General features: G+C 38.8%; 1 protein-coding gene across 1 annotated transcript in view; it reads left to right on the forward strand.

Annotated features, from left to right (window-relative positions):
* The window catches only part of LOC121950247 (membrane-associated guanylate kinase, WW and PDZ domain-containing protein 2-like), a 105,159-nt gene extending 100,094 nt beyond the window's left edge, over positions 1-5,065 (forward strand). The window contains exons 21-22 of the mRNA XM_042496189.1: positions 671-809; positions 1,862-5,065. Of these exons, the coding sequence (XP_042352123.1) occupies positions 671-809; positions 1,862-2,556 (834 nt within the window). The 3' untranslated portion in view covers positions 2,557-5,065. The remainder of the gene's footprint in view (positions 1-670; positions 810-1,861) is intronic.
* Positions 5,066-19,279: the final 14,214 nt, after the last annotated feature.

The following is a 19,279-nucleotide window of genomic DNA, read 5'->3' on the forward strand; positions in this document are numbered from 1 at the left end:
CTGCAACATGCATATTCTCTATCACTCTGTTTAATTAAAAATGTAATTTTACTGTCTGTGGAGCCAGATCAAGTCCAAAAGTTTTGTTAATTAAAGAAAAAATTTGGATGAAAAAATTTAATTTGAATGCGCAAAAAAAATAAGATCTGAATCTGAAAACATAAAATCAGCTACTGAAAAAAGAGACCTAAAATGTGAAAATTAAAGATAAATAATTTATTCAAAAGAATATCAGAATTAAATCAAATTATATTTCAATTAAAACCTTTTCCTACACATATTTTTATTTTGAGATTTTTTATTTTTTAATAATTCAAGATCAAAGCTTGAACCTTTTCAACTTTTAGTTTTTGTCCCATTTTTTTATTTTTTTTAGATGAACAAACCTTTTGGCCTTGATCTGGCTCCATAACTCTCTGCCCTATATTCCTTGTGAGGCAGGAATATCTCACAGGTTAGGGAAGAGAGAAAATGTGTAAGTATAATTCATGTGAACTCACAGACTCCTGTTGAGGTGCACTTGAACAAGGCACTTAATGGCACTTATTCCCCAGTTGCTCCAGTGCAGCTCCCCACCAGCAGACGACTGTGGTTGTGTAGTAAAGTCAACTTTCCATGGATAAACAGTTGCTGACAGAAATCGACCCTATCCTCCGTGTGTCTCCTCCAGGTAGGGGATCAGATCATAGAGATAAACGGGGACAGCACTCGCGACATGACTCACGCCCGCGCCATTGAACTCATCAAGGCGGGAGGCAGGCGGGTCAGGCTGCTGCTGAAGCGAGGCACAGGACAGGTGCCAGAATATGGTGGGTTTCGCCTGCACAAATTCTGTAAATGTCTGACTCTTTCTATCTCTCTTTTTAGTCTCTTTCTCACTTACATACTAGAGATTCATTGTTTGAAGTCCAACATTACTGTTGTTCAACCAGAATGGCTTTTTCCTGCAAACGCTACACGTTTTACTCCAGAACATATTAACATGCATTAATATCTTTCTGCATTTTACTCCTCGCCCTGCGGTCGTCAAAAATTCAACTTGTCTTTATGTGTAAAACTATTTTTGATCAGTAACAGCCTCCGTGTGTTGTAACCCCTCTGCTTTAAGTCTAATGATTGGTATAGGCTTTTACTTGCCTTCCCTCAGGAATGGTACCTTCCAACCTCTCCATGTGCATGAAAGGTGACACACTAAGCTCCCCCTATTTCTTCCTAATGGGCCACTCTAAAGACACGGTTCGTGAAAAACTGCATGTCTCTCTTTCTCCATACTGATTAAATTGTGTAGCTGTGCTCTCAGCATGAATTGGTGTATGCATGATTGTGAGTTTATGCATGGGGAAAAAAGCTGCCCTGTGTGTGTATGTGTATGTGTGTGTGTGTGTGTGTGCGTGTGTGTGTGTGTGTGTGTGTGTGTGTGTGTGTGTGCTTCTGTATGCTGTAGTGAGAGAGCAATATGGTTTGAAGTGACCCTCCAGGTGAAATTGTTTCACTCTGAAGAGGGCTGTGAAGTAGACTGTGTGAGATCAGTCTGTTCAGGATCAGTCTCTCACACATCTGCAAATATAGCGATTGTTTTCAAGCACTGAATGAACCCTGTCACTCGTGTCTGTTTATGTAGAAGTTGTGTCGATTAGCCTTTACACGTGGGGGCCAACATGGTTGGGTGTGTGCTGCTCACACATTTGCATGCAAGTTTGCTTGATATATAATGAGGATTTGGTGTTTAATTGTATTATTGTGTACATACGTCTTTCTCCTTGCTTTTCTCCTCACTCTCTCTGTGCGCATGTGCATGCTGCTTTGTGCCACTCTGCTTTTATCTCATTCCTCCTGAGCGTGTTTTGTTCTTCCTCGACAGACTGTGGCGGCCCCTGGGATTCCTTTTCTACAGCCCACTCTGCCCTGCAGGAAGTGACCCTCGAACCCTACACAAATCCATTGCTCTCATCCCATCCAGCCTCAGCCCCAGACTCCCCTCATCAGCTCCCTCTAGAGGCCACAGTGTGCATGGCAGACAAAGCTCCACAGCTGACAGACCACAGCTCCTTCAGAGGGGCTACAGGTGGCAGGTCCACCCAGCAAAAGTGCATCATCAGGGGGCAGGGAACCCCTCAGGGGTCTGGAGAGGTGGACTGTGGACCAGGCGACAGACAGCCTCGGGCTTTGCCTCCCAAAGCTGTCCTGGGGAGGTCCGTTGAAAGAAGAGAGAGGCAGAGGGAGACTTGCTCCCCCTGCTGTGAGAGAAAGGGCCTGCACACACAGGCGATGAGCACTGTCTGGCCCTGGGACCCATATGTGAGTGTGAATTTGAATGGAGCCTCTTTAGGCAGTGGAGATGGACATGTCGGCCTCCAGGAGAGGCTGGTGTCCAGAGGTCTGTTCCCCAGAGAGGATGAGAGGGCCGGTGGCCACAGTGGGCTCTGCTGCCCCTCTAAAACCATGGAAGAGCCTCCTGCGAGGAGCGCAGCAGCCTCCCCTGGGCCCTGGAACATCCCGGGGTCTGACAAACTGCCTGGCACCCTGAGGTCCTGGACCTCCACAGTAAGCAGGTAGAACGGATCCCGTTTTGACCGGATCACGCTGTCTGGCTCCTCATTCAGCTCACCATCGGATGTCTGAGAAAGCAGTAAATCTCCCTCACCCTCTCCCTCTGTCCTGTTTTCTTCTCCATCTCCTTCTAAGATCATATTTTATGTTTCATTTTGTTTGTACGAGATGATTATTACACCGACCACCTTAAAAAACAGAGGAACTTTCACAGCTATTGTAACATACAGTAAAAAAACAGATGGAGGCGACTCAACACGTAGGCATTTTGGACCCTCAGATGCGACGGTTAATGTTCTGATCGCAGACGGAGCAACAATGTCTGATTCTAAGCGGAGCTGTGCTTTCAACACGTACCTTTAACTGCTCGACCGAATCTGGCTCAGATTGGTTAGTGCAACGCAACCTCAGATGGAACAAAGTTCCTCGCAGGAGAGAGACATATGTGCATCCAAGAGATTTACTTTTGCTCCATTTTCTCCGTGCAGTAGAACAAGTGAGATTACAGATCTGTCAGAGGGAGGCAGCGACACTGACGCTCCTGGAGGACATGGCACTGACCCAAACGACAACCCGGCTAACCCGACATATGTTAGATCTCACATGCCTACCAATATATCATATACTGTAAATGTAAAGATGTGAAAAATATGTACATATGATAATCTCAAAAGCATACCTGTTGGTGTTTTTGAGGCAGTGTTGTAGTTAGAAACATTGTAAAGAAAAGAGAAAAAAACACCAAGACAGTATTTTAGGATCACTGTTTCCATGGCCTCGTCTATTACTACATATCAAAGACTGTGCAAGTCACCAAACCAGGACCGCTGAGGGAGGCAGCGGTCGCATGCATGGATATAAACCACCATGTTCTTATACAGGGACTCACACGTCTTTTAGAGGTAGAATATAGACAGGATGTCCTCTGTGGAGATGACCAGTTGGTAAAATCTTTGCTTTTTTTCATCAAATTGAACTTTTGAGTGACTGAAAACAGTCGGCTTAGTAAGAACTCATAATACTGTTCTGAGTTATGTACACAACTTGATCACGACCATGCAGTCATTGTGCAGAATTATAAGCCGTGTTGTATTCATTTTAATGCTCAAACAGAAGAATTTTGTCCAGTCTATATTTCCCATTTCTATGCCTTTTACTGTGCTAAGTGTACCACATCACTGTGGGAGAGGGGCATCGGTGTGGGGAAGAGGAGGCCGATGGTTATGAGGTGGGGCGGAGTGCCTTAACTCAGACTAATGCAGAGCTGATGCGATTTGATTTTTTTGGGAACTGGATGCAAAACAGATGTTGATGACCATGCACACATATCAGCAAACTGTTGAGTTGTGGAGCCCGTTTTCTTCTGACTTAACACCAAGCAGTATATAGTATATATATACAGTTATCTTGATGCACTCTTATCAATGTCAATGATTGCCCTTGTCCCCGAGTGCTTTAATGGGGATACAGTGTAGCCTGTAGCATTACATCCTCTTCTTAGAGAGCAGAGCTGTGAACGTTTATCCAGACAGGGTCGTTATCACAGTGGGCCGTGTTGTTTTCAGACGAGTCTCATTTCAGCTTTATTTAGTCTGTTCTGTAAAGTAGTTAAGTTTGCATTGTTGCAGGCGAAACTAATGCTCACTGAATCGGAGCCCAAAACGATCTGAGAAACACAAAATTCATTTAGACGTGTGTCTGATCACGAGGTTTTGATACTGGCAGAGTCGAGGCATGCTGCTATTGAACTGAGAGTCACTATCCTCCTGCTTTTTTTTTTTTAAATATCATCCTTTTTTCTCAACAGTTAAAAATATAATCACCAGAGCTTTTGAGTACTGGAGGACCATGTGAGTTAAAAAAAAAAAGAATCACAATGCAATGTGACAATTTGACTGCAGCACGGCGGCACATCCGAGCTGTACTTGTAAACTGGTACAGGCCTACTGGTTAGCTGTTTTTTGCAAGACGATGCAGCCGCAGACTGGGACACTAGTTGTCCATAAAGCTTCATCAAGACTGATCTGAACCCGCAGTGGTTTCTGGGTAAAACATGTGGTCTGGATGTTTTTTTAACCGACTTCAAGAGTTGACTGTGGTTCATGTGATAAACTGATGACCTTGTTAGCGAGGAGCATGAGAACATGCCGTTAGGCTGTAGAAATGTGTTTACTGTATGTACAAATGTCACAGTTCAGAAAAGGTGAAAGAACACGTCATCCAGCCCTCTGTCTCCGTCCAGGCCGTCCCCCTGCCTGCTGTGAGTGATTTTGTATACAAAAAGAAAAAACTGCTTTATTGGAACCTGTGAAGGATGGCACGTTCATAAATCCCCATTGAGATCAAGTATAACTGTGTAGTGTTAATTGTGTATTATTCACCTTGTACAGCTGTATTCCTACAAATATGGTTTACTGTATCATTGATACTGTAGTTTCAAAGACGTGAACTATTTTTATGAAATGCGACAGTACTGATATATTACATTTTGCTAAAAAACAAAAAACTTGTTTACTGAAAGATATTCTGAAATACTGTCAAATAAACTCTTGACATGGTGTAAAATATTCTTTTGTAGAGATTGTTTTACAAACAACAACAGCGAGACTGGAACAAATTTATTAATTGACTTCAATTAGTTGTTAAAGTTGTTTATAAAAGCAAAACTGATAAATATTACCAGGATCCTGCTTTTTAAACTTTTCTGTGTTTTATATCACATATATTTAATATGTCTAGACATGATTCCTAAAAAATAGATTAGATTTAATATTTTGTTTTAAATGTTTGACTGACTTTTAAAATGCCACTCAGAATAAAATTTGAAAACAATCGTGCAATAACCAAAATACAAAAAAGGGGGAAAAAAAGGACCCACTGATGAATCGATTACTTCGGATTAGGGTCAAAGTTGCCCAAATCTTTGAACAAAAAGTCACATAAAACATGACATTTTTGGTCCAGTGGAAAACTTTGATGATCTACACACTTAAAATGTTAAAAAAAAAAAAAAAAAAAGTTAACACTTTCTGGAGTGAGACATATTGAAAACATATTATCATAAAAGTATCTATTTGATTCACTTTGAAAATATCTTGTTCATTTGTCATTTGTGGTAGATGAATTAAGTTGGTGCATGTAGATGCAGCAGCCAGTAGTTCCTCAAATCCTTGCTACTTTTTTGCTATGTTTTTTATTTTTTCGGGTCGCAATTACTTTTTGATTTAGAACAGTGTAAATACATCACAATGTTATCTTGGCAAGAACAGAAGGAAAACTGTAATCATGATTGGGATACTGTGGACTTGCATGGGATCTGGCAAAGATGGACTCTGGTGGATTTTGCAAACAACAACAAACCGTAAAACGTGTACTGATGGAGTGCAACCTGCACAATTAACAAAGAGAACAACTGCATGTTGCTGTATCAGACACCGCAATCCAGAGAGTAACATTAAGACATTTACTAAATCCCTCCGAGAACCAGCTGCAGATTGTGAAGAAGTCCTGGACTTTACATCTTACACAGGATTAATATAAAACTAAAACAGCTTTCGAGTGATACCAAGACCGGCCTGTGGGGGCAGCAGTGTGCCGCAAGGCCGGAAATCTGTAACAGGAAGACGAAGAAGAAGAAGCGCGGATTTGGCGGGAGGAGTTGTGTACACACCGAAAACTACCAGTTGTCTCTACTTTGTTATTATCGCGCGTACACGGATATTTCTCGTCGAATAAACCATTTTAGAGTCATTATTGTCCAGCTGGAAGCAGAAAACTAAACGGATAACCGCTCGTCGTCTTTGTTCAGCGGGATTTAGTGAAGTTTGAAGCGGACTGCCTCTCACGGAGAGGAGGAAACGTCCTGTAGCGCCGGTAAGCTAACGATTTACTTACTTCAAACTAAAAACGTGATCGCTTGCTGTCCGAAAATGAACTAGCTTGCGTTTGTGACAAAGGGTGTATTTTGCAGTGTTTGTATTGAGGCCGACGGGCCGGGGGTTAATGGTAACGATGCTAACGTTTATGAAGCTAACGTTAGTCTGGTGGGTTTCATGCTTAACGCTGGACTCTTTGCTGTTGTTTTTGCATTGACGTTCAGGAAGGTAAAACTTGAATTTAAAAACAAACAAATCGGTTTTGTTTGTTGGCAAAAATGAGTACAATGTGTGGTGTCATTTTATTATGCGACGCTTTTGCGGGTCCGTGAATGCAGAGTTGTTTTTGTCGCCTTTGGATCTGTTGATACTTTCACAGCTGATCAGATCGTTGGATTAGAGAAGATATTTGCAGATTTTTGTAAGTGAAAGACAGTTTAAGGCTTTTAATGCGCAATAAATAACCCAACGGCGTTTATGTTTTATTGCAGCTCTTAATGAACAGTCAAGCTCCATTAATTGAGACTATGTGGGACAAATTAGACCCACCACAGTCTTACTACTGCTTTCATCTTCCTGCATTTTTAATGTTAAAAGCTGGTGTTTTTCATTGTTTCATTCCAGAAATTTCTGACTTGGAGCAAACATTTCTATGCACTGCCATCACCGAGGTCTTGCCTGACCTTCCTGAGATGACAAAAGATGTTATAGAAGAGACATTACAGTCCCTTTGGGGTGGAGACATGATGATTTTCAGTTTATTGAGGAAGTTGATTTGCTGTCAGTGTTGAGGCCAATTTAAGCCTAAAAGTCCTTGCTGCTTGGAAGCTGAGAAGTAAGTAAAGTTTTGCATGAAAGATTAGTTAGAGATGTGACATTCACATGTGTTTCTGCTAATGTTTTTTTGTATATGTGTCTATGTTTCTGTCACCCAGCAGTTCATCTTCAACCTCTTCCAACTGCTGCCAAATCCCTGACGTCAACTGGGTGGACACCTTTGAGATACAATGAACAAATTCCCAGAGGAGCTGGTGCAGTCATTGGAGAGAGGAAAATGACCTGGTTTGCGAAATGATGCAAAAAAGTTTCCGCATAATTAAAAGGCACTCCACTGATGCTGAAGAGATGGTGGCAAGATATTCAAAATCTCTGCAAGATGTAATAGAGGGAGACGTGATGGGGCCAGAGTGTCACTCTCTAGTCAAGCAATTGCAAAATAGGCCGGAGAAGATGAAGCGATTTACCACCCAAAAATACGAAACGAATGGCATCCCAGTGATGCGTTTGACACAGACGAAGTCTCTCCAGGACAGAGAGCAGCAATTCAAGACATTTATGGGATGTAAAATTCCTGCCCCTTGGAGAGACTCCAGAGAGTCAGCAGGAGAAGAAGGAGAGACAAGATGATGTGTCAGCAGAAGAAAGATGCCGTCTTCTGATACGCGGAGGACACGTGTCTGGCAGAGGAAGTACCGAGTTCAGACTGCCACCATTGTTGTGTGCGGTAAGTGAATGTTTTTTAATTCTAGGTTTTTCTTTAATTCTCTCTTTCTTATTTCTTTATTCTTTGTTTGTTTTTGTTCTCTCTTTTCTCTTTATTTGGACACAGATTCATGTTATAAAATGTTTTTATTACTGTAAGCTCTTAAGGTCTGACCTTGAAAATGTATCCTCTCCTCGACCTCCTGCAGTTCACCTACAGATCCAGGAGGTCTGTAGACGCCGCCGCCAACCTGCCCCTCCACTTCATCCTCGAGCATCTGGACTCAGCAGGCACCTACGCCGGGATCCTGTTTATGGATTTCAGCTCTGCTTTTAACACAATAATCCCGGCTCTGCTACAGAACAAGCTCTCCGAGCTGAACGTGCCTGACTCCACCTGCAGGCGGATCACAGACTTCCTGTTTGTCAGGAAGCAGCAGGTGAAGCTGGGGACGCATGTTTCTGACAGCAGGACCATTGGCACCGGCTCCCCTCAAGGCTGCGCTCTTTCTCCTCCCCTCTTCTCCCTGTACACGAACAGCCGCACCTCAGTTCACCAGTCCGTCAGAGGATGCACTTCCTGTGGCAGCTGAAGAAATTCAACCTGCCAAAGACGATGATGGTGCACTTCTACACCGCCATCATCGAGTCCATCCTCACCTCCTCCATCGCAGTCTGGTACGCTGCAGCCACGGCGAAGGACAAAAACAGGCTGCAGCGTATCAGCCGCGCTGCAGAGAGGGTGTTTGGCTGCCACCTGCCACCTTTCCATGACCTGCACGCCTCCAGGGCCCCGAGGCGTGCAGGTAGAATCGTGGCCGACCTCTCTCATCCCGGACACGGACTTTTCGAGACCCTCCCCTCTGGCAAGAGGCTGCGGTCCATCAGGACTAAAACCTCCACCCCTCCCCCCACATGACACAGGCTCTCACCCAACCTCAGAGTCTGAAAACATGACACTAATATTAGGCTAAATCCGTTTTTATGTGTTACATCAACACACACTGGACTGGATTTCTGTTCAACGTAATTATTTAGACGTAAGATATTTGCATGTAACTATTTCTTAAAAAAAACTATACAGTCCGTCCACTGGACATTTTGCACATAGATTTTGTGTTCTTTATATTGTATTTGTTCATTTTATATATTTAAACTGCTTCTTATATATATATATATATATATATATATCATGAGTATCTTGAGTTTTATTCTATTTAAATCCACTATTTTTATTTTTGCTTTATGTTAATTGTTTTGTACCAAAACACTGTTCACATTCCTTGTATATGTAAATGTATTATAACAATAAAACCGGATTCTGATTCTGAAAAAACATGCTCAAATTGTTTTGTGAAATGTTTCAGGATGACAAGTCTGGTTTATATTTTTTAATAATAATAATAATTATGATTTTTTTGAATGATGTTTTTGTTGTTTGTTCTTTTAGGACATCCTGCTCTTCTTCTGGACGGTTCATGCTGTGTGTGGATCGCAACATTGTACACGACATCATCCCCTCCTTCGTGTCTGCCGCGTGCGTGATGTTTGGGAGCTATTACAGCATCCGTTACCTCAGAGCTGGCATCAGCGCTGGAGTTTCTGCAGAGGTGTGTCTTTTTGGATTGGCTTTATTTAACATTTTCATTTTCGTGAATTGAAACTAATTTTAAGTGGGTGTTAAAATGACTTTGTGGTTAAGGCAGCGGTTCTTAAGCAGTCCGGGTACCGGGTCCAGATTTCTCCTTAGTCACACAAGGTATGCATATGAGAAAAAATAGTTGTTTTATTTCACAGAGTGTAAATAACATACGGGCTTAAAACAGAATGAAGTCAAACATATTGCAAGAATACAGTGCAATGAGTTAAAACCAGGGGTGCTTCTAGGACTTTTGGCTTTTAAAAAATGTATGTATCTGTTTTGTCTCCACTCTCTTTAATTTTTTTTTGGCAGCACAAGTGTGACAGGGGGAGAGAGGGGGGGTGAGGCCGAGGCCGGAATCAAACCCGCGGATGCTGCAGCAAGGACACAGCCTCTATACATGGGGCGCCCGCTCTATCCACTGAGCCACCAGGCGCCCCAAAAATCTTTTGTAACTTTTTAAAGAAAACATGCCTTCCAAACCAGTGGGCCTGCCAAAATAAATATCACCTAAAATTACACCAATTATCACAGCCATAAACTGTGAAAAAAAGAAATTATCGTTGGATTTTCAAATTTCTGATGGTCCTCGAACACGTGTGGAATGAACACTTTTTGCATTTTCCCAAAGTCATTTGGGTGGCTGAAGGAAAATTTTTGTAGCTTTGCGGAGGGTAAAAAAAATAGTCCCCCTTTGCCTTTTTAGTATTTGAATTGGCTTAATAACAATAGTGTCTAGCTTCTTTCTTCTTTGTAATAAATATTGTTACTCTTTATAACTATTATTATTATTATTATTAGTAATACCACTCTTTTTTTCCATCATTGACTACTAATTTGAAAATAAAAATAAATAAATAAAATACATAAAACCTTGAATTGAAAAAAAAATTATGTAAAGTTTTGCTGTCAATAAAGCTATTTATTATTAATGGTGTTGTCTTTTTTTCTATTTCCCAAGGTGTTATTTCTCCATCAACCAAGAGAAGAAAAATCCGAGAGTCCTCACCTGGATCCAAGAGCTTTGAGACGACGAGTGTCAGGATGTCTAAAAATGGACTAAACACAGTAAGATGTATGGCATGTGATTATGTGCCAAAATTATTAATTTTATTGTGTATTGCTCTTTTTCTTGCCTGTACCTAAATTTGAAGAGGTTGTTCTGTTTTTGCGGCACTGTCTCTGCCCTAAGAGCGCTGTGGATAACGGTTTATGTAGTCCAATAGTGCCGAGACTGAACAGTCCAGCTCCAAAAATCTATTTGTGTCATTCCTCCACAAAGCATTTAAAACCCTGTTTGTTTCTGTCCGAACAAAGGAAATGCAGTAGTCCTTAAAATGTCTTTAAATTGTTACATTTTCAAATGAAAAATTGTGGCATTTTTAAGAAGGTAGTCTTTTCATTTGGCTCTCTCTCTCACTGGTTTAAAGGTGAATAAATTCTTGGAAAGAGAAGATATTGGTTTGTTTTGTTTTTTTCTTCTTTCAAAAATCTTTCAACATAGTAACTCTTAAGGTAAATCTAGCTTTGCTTTTAATTTTTTTTAATGCTTTATCTGTGTTTTCACTTTTATGGGATAAGTCAAATGTCTGTAAATTGGCATAAGCTGCACTGCCACAAATTAACAGAGTTAAATCTTTCTGTGGTTTCTATCTTTTACGTTGCAAAAATCCTAACAGGCGATGAAAAAAAAATCTTAGACAGTTTGAGTTTATATTTGAGGTTGACATTTAATAGGCGTTCGAACAGGACTTAAAGGTTTTTAATTGTACTAAATTAATTCCACAGACTTTTTAATTAAATGTTGCTTTTAATATAAAACTCTTGTCATTAATACTGTAATTATTATACTATTACACACTATTATAAACAATTTTTTTAACAATTTGCAGATTTTTTACAGTTTTTTTTTTTTTTTTTTTTACAGTTTTACAATGTTGTTTTTTTCAGTTAAATGAAATGGGAAAAATATTCAATTTTATTTATTCAACTAAATTTTTATATGGTGTATTCGCACCAACTTTACCCAATATTTCAGAAGTATGACTTGTTGGCCATATTTCAGACCACAATCTCTTCTACACTGTTTCCCCAATGGGGGTACACATACTCCTGGGGGTACGTGGAGGTACTCCAGTGGGTACGTAAGATTTAAAGAAAATATATTCTAAATAATAGCCGTCATGCATAACTCCTATATAAATCTAAGTTTAGAAACTGAATTTACTCAATATTCAGTTTCAAAATCCATTAAAGAGACCCTGACTCTCCCCAAACCAGGACCTTTTGACGCAGCCTGTCAAATGTCATTACCTGTAAATCACTGACGATGGAATCGTGGGGAGTAATACTCATTAACTACCATGTTATTCAGTGTACTATCATGAAATTCACTACAACCACTACAGGTCTCCCCTCGGTCATAATACAGCACTTGTTTTGAAAATATGTTCTATTATGTATTTTTTTTGGTGGAACGTGTGGTACCATAGTAGAGTAATTAACATGAAAGTTATTGAGTATTATTTTCAATAGAAATTCCTTCAAATTGCACAAAAGCGTTTTTTTCCACAGTGAGAGTTGTAGTATGACTGGGGGGAGACCTGCAGTGGTTGTAGTGAATTTCATGCCTGTACACTGAATAACATGGAATATACTCAGTATTATTTCAAATAATAATTTCCCAAAATTACACAAAAGCATTTTGTATTTTGTAGCATGACCACAGAGCACAATTTATTTTGTCAAGTAACAATTTAATAACAATTCCCTGTATACATATGAAGGTACATTTTCCCTAACTAAGTTCTGTAGCGCAGTCACTGATAAACCATTGATGTGTGGGGTAAATTTGGTGCTAATACACCATATAAGTATTATTTAAAGTTATTGAATATTTTCCCTCTATGGTGTTGCACTTTTTAGACGGTCCCTAAGCACTCGTTTGACAGCCTGCTGTGAATGAAGACTAATGTAAATTGTCCATCTTGTTTTTACAACATTTCGTTGATGAGTTATTGATCCCCGAAGATCAAATGTGTATCTTTCCAACTTTCCGCGAGCTCAGCGCTCCTGGAGGGCTGGAGCACTTCTGTTGTGTAGCTTTGCGGCGTTTTCTTTTTGCATTCATATTCGTATCTGCAGCGCATTTCTGTATACTATTTGTAGTGTTTTACTTTTGCATTTGTTTTCGAATATGCAGCACGTTTCTCTATTTGCAACTCGTTTCCGTTTATGCAGCATGTTTGCCCTTGTCGGCCACTGTAGGAAAAGACATCTGAAGACATTACCGTGGGTGTCTAAACACAAAAAATGGCATTTTATAACTTGAAGAGAAACGTAATAGTATAGCATATCGGAAACAGGGCCCAAAATGTAATAATATAGTATGTCGAAAAGCGGCAAATTTTGACATGTCAAAAAATGGCTGAATAACATCTTATGGCGTGTAGAGAAACGTCATAGTGTAAAAAGTGGGAATAGGGCCAAAATAGCCAAAAACCTCAGAATTTAGAATGTCAAAAAACAAAAGAAAAATGGCCAAAAAGGCAATAGTATAGTATGTGAAAAAAGTCAAATTTTGACCACTCCTAAATATGCCTGAAAACAACATGGAATAGCTTCTAGAGACTCATTATAGTGTACAACGTAGGAATGAAGGTCAAAAATGCCAAAAACCTCATAATTTAGAATATGTATTTATGTTGTAGACAAAGAATGTTGCAAAAACGGCCAAAAACACCATTTTTTAGCATGTTGAAAAAAATGACCAAAATGGCAAGGCTATAGTATGGATAAAAATGTCAAAATATGACCCGTCCCAAAAACAGCTGAAAACACCTCAAACATCATAAAATAGCGTGCTAATACACGCCATAGCAAAGAATGTTGCAAAAAACGGCCAAAAACACCAATTTTTTAGCATGTTGAAAAAAAAATCACTGAAAAGGCAAGGCTATAGTATGGCTAAAATGTCAAAATATGACCCGTCCCAAAAAAACAGCTGAAAACACCCCAAAACAGCATAAAATAGCGTGCTAAATACACGCCATAGCAAAGAATGTTGCAAAAACGGCCAAAAACACCAATTTTTAGCATGTTGAAAAAAAAATCACTGAAAAGGCAAGGCTATAGTATGGCTAAAATGTCAAAATATGACCCGTCCCAAAAACAGCTGAAAACACCTCAAAACAGCATAAAATGCGTGTAATCGAGACACGCCATAGCAAAGAATGTTGCAAAAACGGCCAAAAACACCAGTTTTTAGCATGTTGAAAAAAAAATCACTGAAAAGGCAAGGCTATAGTATGGCTAAAATGTCAAAATATGACCGTCCCAAAAACAGCTGAAAACACCCCAAAACAGCATAAAATAGCGTGCTAATATACGCCATAACAAAGAATGTTGCAAAAACAGCCAAAAACAACATTTTTTAGCATGTTGAAAAAAAAATCACTGAAAAAGGCAAGGCTATAGTATGGCTAAAATGTCAAAATATGACCCGTCCCAAAAACAGCTGAAAACACCCCAAAACAGCATAAAATAGCGTGCTAATACACGCCATAGCAAAGAATGTTGCAAAAACGGCCAAAAACACCAATTTTTAGCATGTTGAAAAAAAATCACTGAAAAGGCAAGGCTATAGTATGGCTAAAATGTCAAAATATGACCCGTCCCAAAAACAGCTGAAAACACCTCAAAACAGCATAAAATAGCGTGCTAATACACGCCATAGCAAAGAATGTTGCAAAAACGGCCAAAAACACAAATTTTTAGCATATGTTGAAAAAAAAATCACTGAAAAGGCAAGGCTATAGTATGGCTAAAATGTCAAAATATGACCCGTCCCAAAAACAGCTGAAACACCTCAAAACAGCAATAAAATAGCGTGCTAATATACGCCATAGCAAAGAATGTTGCAAAAACGCCAAAAACACCAGTTTTTAGCATGTTGAAAAAAAAAATCACTGAAAAGGCAAGGCTATAGTATGGCTAAAATGTCAAAATATGACCCGTCCCAAAAAACAGCTGAAAACACCCCAAAACAGCATAAAATAGCGTGCTAATACACGCCATAGCAAAGAATGTTGCAAAAACGGCCAAAAACACACAATTTTTTAGCACGTTGAAAAAAAAATCACTGAAAAGGCAAGGCTATAGTATGGCTAAAATGTCAAAATATGACCCGTCCCAAAAACAGCTGAAAACACCTCAAAACAGCATAAAATAGCGTGCTAATACACGCCATAGCAAAGAATGTTGCAAAAACGGCCAAAAACACCATTTTTTAGCATGTTGAAAAAAATCACTGAAAAGGCAAGGCTATAGTATGGCTAAAATGTCAAAATATGACCCGTCCCAAAAACAGCTGAAAACACCTCAAAACAGCATAAAATAGCGTGCTAATATACACGCCATAGCAAAGAATGTTGCAAAAAAAGCGGCCAAAAACACCAATTTTTAGCATGTTGAAAAAAAAATCACTGAAAAGGCAAGGCTATAGTATGGCTAAAATGTCAAAATATGACCCGTCCCAAAAACAGCTGAAAACACCCCAAAACAGCATAAAATAGCGTGCTAATACACGCCATAGCAAAGAATGTTGCAAAAACGGCCAAAAACACCAATTTTTAGCATGTTGAAAAAAAATCATCACTGAAAAGGCAAGGCTATAGTATGGCTAAAATGTCAAAATATGACCCGTCCCAAAAACAGCTGAAAACACCTCAAAACAGCATAAAATAGCGTGCTAATAGACACGCCATAGCAAAGAATGTTGCAAAAACGGCCAAAAACACACCAGTTTTTTAGCATGTTGAAAAAAAAAAATCACTGAAAAGGCAAGGCTATAGTATGGCTAAAATGTCAAAATATGACCCGTCCCAAAAACAGCTGAAAACACCCCAAAACAGCATAAAATAGCGTGCTAATATACGCCATAGCAAAGAATGTTGCAAAAACAGCCAAAAACAACATTTTTTAGCATGTTGAAAAAAAAATCACTGAAAAGGCAAGGCTATAGTATGGCTAAAATGTCAAAATATGACCCGTCCCAAAAACAGCTGAAAACACACCAAAACAGCATAAAATAGCGTGCTAATACACGCCATAGCAAAGAATGTTGCAAAAACGGCCAAAAACACCAATTTTTTAGCATGTTGAAAAAAAAATCACTGAAAAGGCAAGGCTATAGTATGGCTAAAATGTCAAAATATGACCCGTCCCAAAAACAGCTGAAAACACCTCAAAACAGCATAAAATAGCGTGCTAATACACGCCATAGCAAAGAATGTTGCAAAAACGGCCAAAAACACAAATTTTTTTAGCATGTTGAAAAAAAAATCACTGAAAAGGCAAGGCTATAGTATGGCTAAAATGTCAAAATATGACCCGTCCCAAAAACAGCTGAAAACACCTCAAAACAGCATAAAATAGCGTGCTAATATACGCCATAGCAAAGAATGTTGCAAAAACGTCCAAAAACACCAGTTTTTAGCATGTTGAAAAAAAAAGTCACTGAAAAGGCAAGGCTATAGTATGGCTAAAATGTCAAAATATGACCCGTCCCAAAAACAGCTGAAAAACACCTCAAAACAGCATAAAATAGCGTGCTAATACACGCCATAGCAAAGAATGTTGCAAAAACGGCCAAAAACACAATTTTTAGCACGTTGAAAAAAAAATCACTGAAAAGGCAAGGCTATAGTATGGCTAAAATGTCAAAATATGACCCGTCCCAAAAACAGCTGAAAACACCTCAAAACAGCATAAAATAGCGTGCTAATACACGCCATAGCAAAGAATGTTGCAAAAACGGCCAAAAAACACCAATTTTTAGCATGTTGGAAAAAAAATCACTGAAAAGGCAAGGCTATAGTATGGCTAAAATGTCAAAATATGACCCGTCCCAAAAACAGCTGAAAACACCTCAAAACAGCATAAAATAGCGTGCTAATATACACGCCATAGCAAAGAATGTTGCAAAAACGGCCAAAAACACCAATTTTTTAGCATGTTGAAAAAAAAAATCACTGAAAAGGCAAGGCTATAGTATGGCTAAAATGTCAAAATATGACCCGTCCCAAAAAACAGCTGAAAACACCTCAAAACAGCATAAAATAGCGTGCTAATACACGCCATAGCAAAGAATGTTGCAAAAACGGCCAAAAAACACCAATTTTTAGCATGTTGAAAAAAAAATCACTGAAAAGGCAAGGCTATAGTATGGCTAAAATGTCAAAATATGACCCATCCCAAAAACAGCTGAAAACACCTCAAAACAGCATAAAATAGCGTGCTAATACACGCCATAGCAAAGAATGTTGCAAAAACGGCCAAAACACCAATTTTTAGCATGTTGAAAAAAAAAAATCACTGAAAAGGCAAGGCTATAGTATGGCTAAAATGTCAAAATATGACCCGTCCCAAAAACAGCTGAAAACACCTCAAAACAGCATAAAATAGCGTGCTAATACACGCCATAGCAAAGAATGTTGCAAAAACGTCCAAAAACACCAGTTTTTTAGCATGTTGAAAAAAAAAAATCACTGAAAAGGCAAGGCTATAGTATGGCTAAAATGTCAAAATATGACCCGTCCAAAAACAGCTGAAAACACCTCAAAACAGCATAAAATAGCGTGCTAATACGCCATAGCAAAGAATGTTGCAAAAAACGTCCAAAAACACCAATTTTTTAGCATGTTGAAAAAAAAAAATCACTCTGAAAAGGCAAGGCTATAGTATGGCTAAAATGTCAAAATATGACCCGTCCCAAAAACAGCTGAAAACACCTCAAAACAGCATAAAATAGCGTGCTAATACACGCCATAGCAAAGAATGTTGCAAAAACGTCCAAAAACATCAGTTTTTAGCACGTTGAAAAAAAATCACTGAAATGACAAGGCTATAGTAAGGCTAAAATGTCAAAATATGACCCGTCCCAAAAACAGCTGAAAACACCCCAAAACAGCATAAAATAGCGTGCTAATACACGCCATAGCAAAGAATGTTGCAAAAACGGCCAAAAACACCAATTTTTAGCACGTTGAAAAAAAAATCACTGAAAAGGCAAGGCTATAGTATGGCTAAAATGTCAAAATATGACCCGTCCCAAAAACAGCTGAAAACACCTCAAAACAGCATAAAATAGCGTGCTAATACACGCCATAGCAAAGAATGTTGCAAAAACGGCCAAAAACACCAATTTTTAGCATGTTGGAAAAAAAAATCACTGAAAAGGCAAGGCTATAGTATGGCTAAAATGTGAAAATATGACCCGTCCCAAAAACAGCTGAAAACACCTCAAAACATCATAAAATAGCGTATCGAGACACGCCATAGCAAAGAATGCTGCAAAAACAGCCAAAAACACCAATTTTTAGCATGTTGAAAAAAAAATCACTGAAAAGGCAAGGCTATAGTATGGCTAAAATGTCAAAATATGACCCGTCCCAAAAACAGCTGAAAACACCTCAAAACGTCATAAAATAGAGTATCGAGACACACCATAGCAAAGAATGTTGCAAAAACGTCCAAAAACACCAATTTTTAGCATGTTGAAAAAAATCACCGAAAAGGCAAGGCTATAGTATGGCTAAAATGTCAAAATATGACCCGTCCCAAAAACAGCTGAAAACACCTCAAAACAGCATAAAATAGCGTGTTGAGACACGCCATAGCAAAGAATGTTGCAATAACGGCCAAACACACCATTTTGTCACATCTTGAAAAAATTATCGAAAAGGCAAGGCTATGGTATGGCTAAAACATCAAAATATGACCATTCCCAAAAACAGATGGAAACACCCCAAAAGAGCATAAAACACCATTTTGTAGCATGTTGAAAAAAAATGACCAATATGGCAAGGCTATAGTATGGCTAAAAATGTCAAGATATGAACCGTCCCGAAAACACCTCAAAACAGCATAAAATAGCGTGCTAATACACCCCATAGCAAAGAATGTTGCAAAAATGGCCAAAAACACCAATTTTTAGCATCTTGAGAAAATGAGCGAAAAGGCAAGGCTATAGTATGGCTAAAATGTCAAAATATGACCCGTCCAAAAAACAGCTGAAAATACCTCAAAACAGCACAAAATAGCTTGTCGAAACACGCCATTGCAAAGAATGTTGCAAAAACATTCAAAAACACCGTTTTTTAGCATGTTGAAAAAAAATGACCAAAATGGCAAGGCTATAGTATGGCTAAAATGTCACTACTTTGATGTGCAATAATCCAGTGCATTAACTACATCCATGTGTAATATTCTATATTCAAATGTTGGTAATCTGTTGTTTAATTTATCACACGGTAGTAAAAAGAACAAATGTATGTTTATATTTTTACTTTAGTGTTTAGATATATTAATTTTATAGTAGTACTTATGTTTAAATTTTATTGACATATAAAATACTTTCCTACTTCTTTCAAGACTTTAGAGTGGGAGCATCTGTAACTAAAGGCAATTTCTCCTCGGGGATCAATAAAGTATTTCTGATTCTGATTCTGATTCTAAAAAAAGGCCAAAAAGGCAATAGGATGGTATGAGAAAAGTCAAATTTTGACCGCTCCTAAAAATGGCTGAAAACACAGAAAAGCTTGTAGAGCCGTGTTATATTGTATAAAGTGAGAATAAAGGCCCAAAATGGCCAAAAACGTCAGAATTTAGAAAGTCAAAAAAATGGCTAAAAGGCAATAGAATAATGTGAAAAAAAAGTCAGATTCTGACC

The sequence above is a fragment of the Plectropomus leopardus genome, chromosome 11, assembly GCF_008729295.1.
Source record: "Plectropomus leopardus isolate mb chromosome 11, YSFRI_Pleo_2.0, whole genome shotgun sequence".
In the NCBI taxonomy this organism is placed as follows: domain Eukaryota; kingdom Metazoa; phylum Chordata; class Actinopteri; order Perciformes; family Serranidae; genus Plectropomus; species Plectropomus leopardus.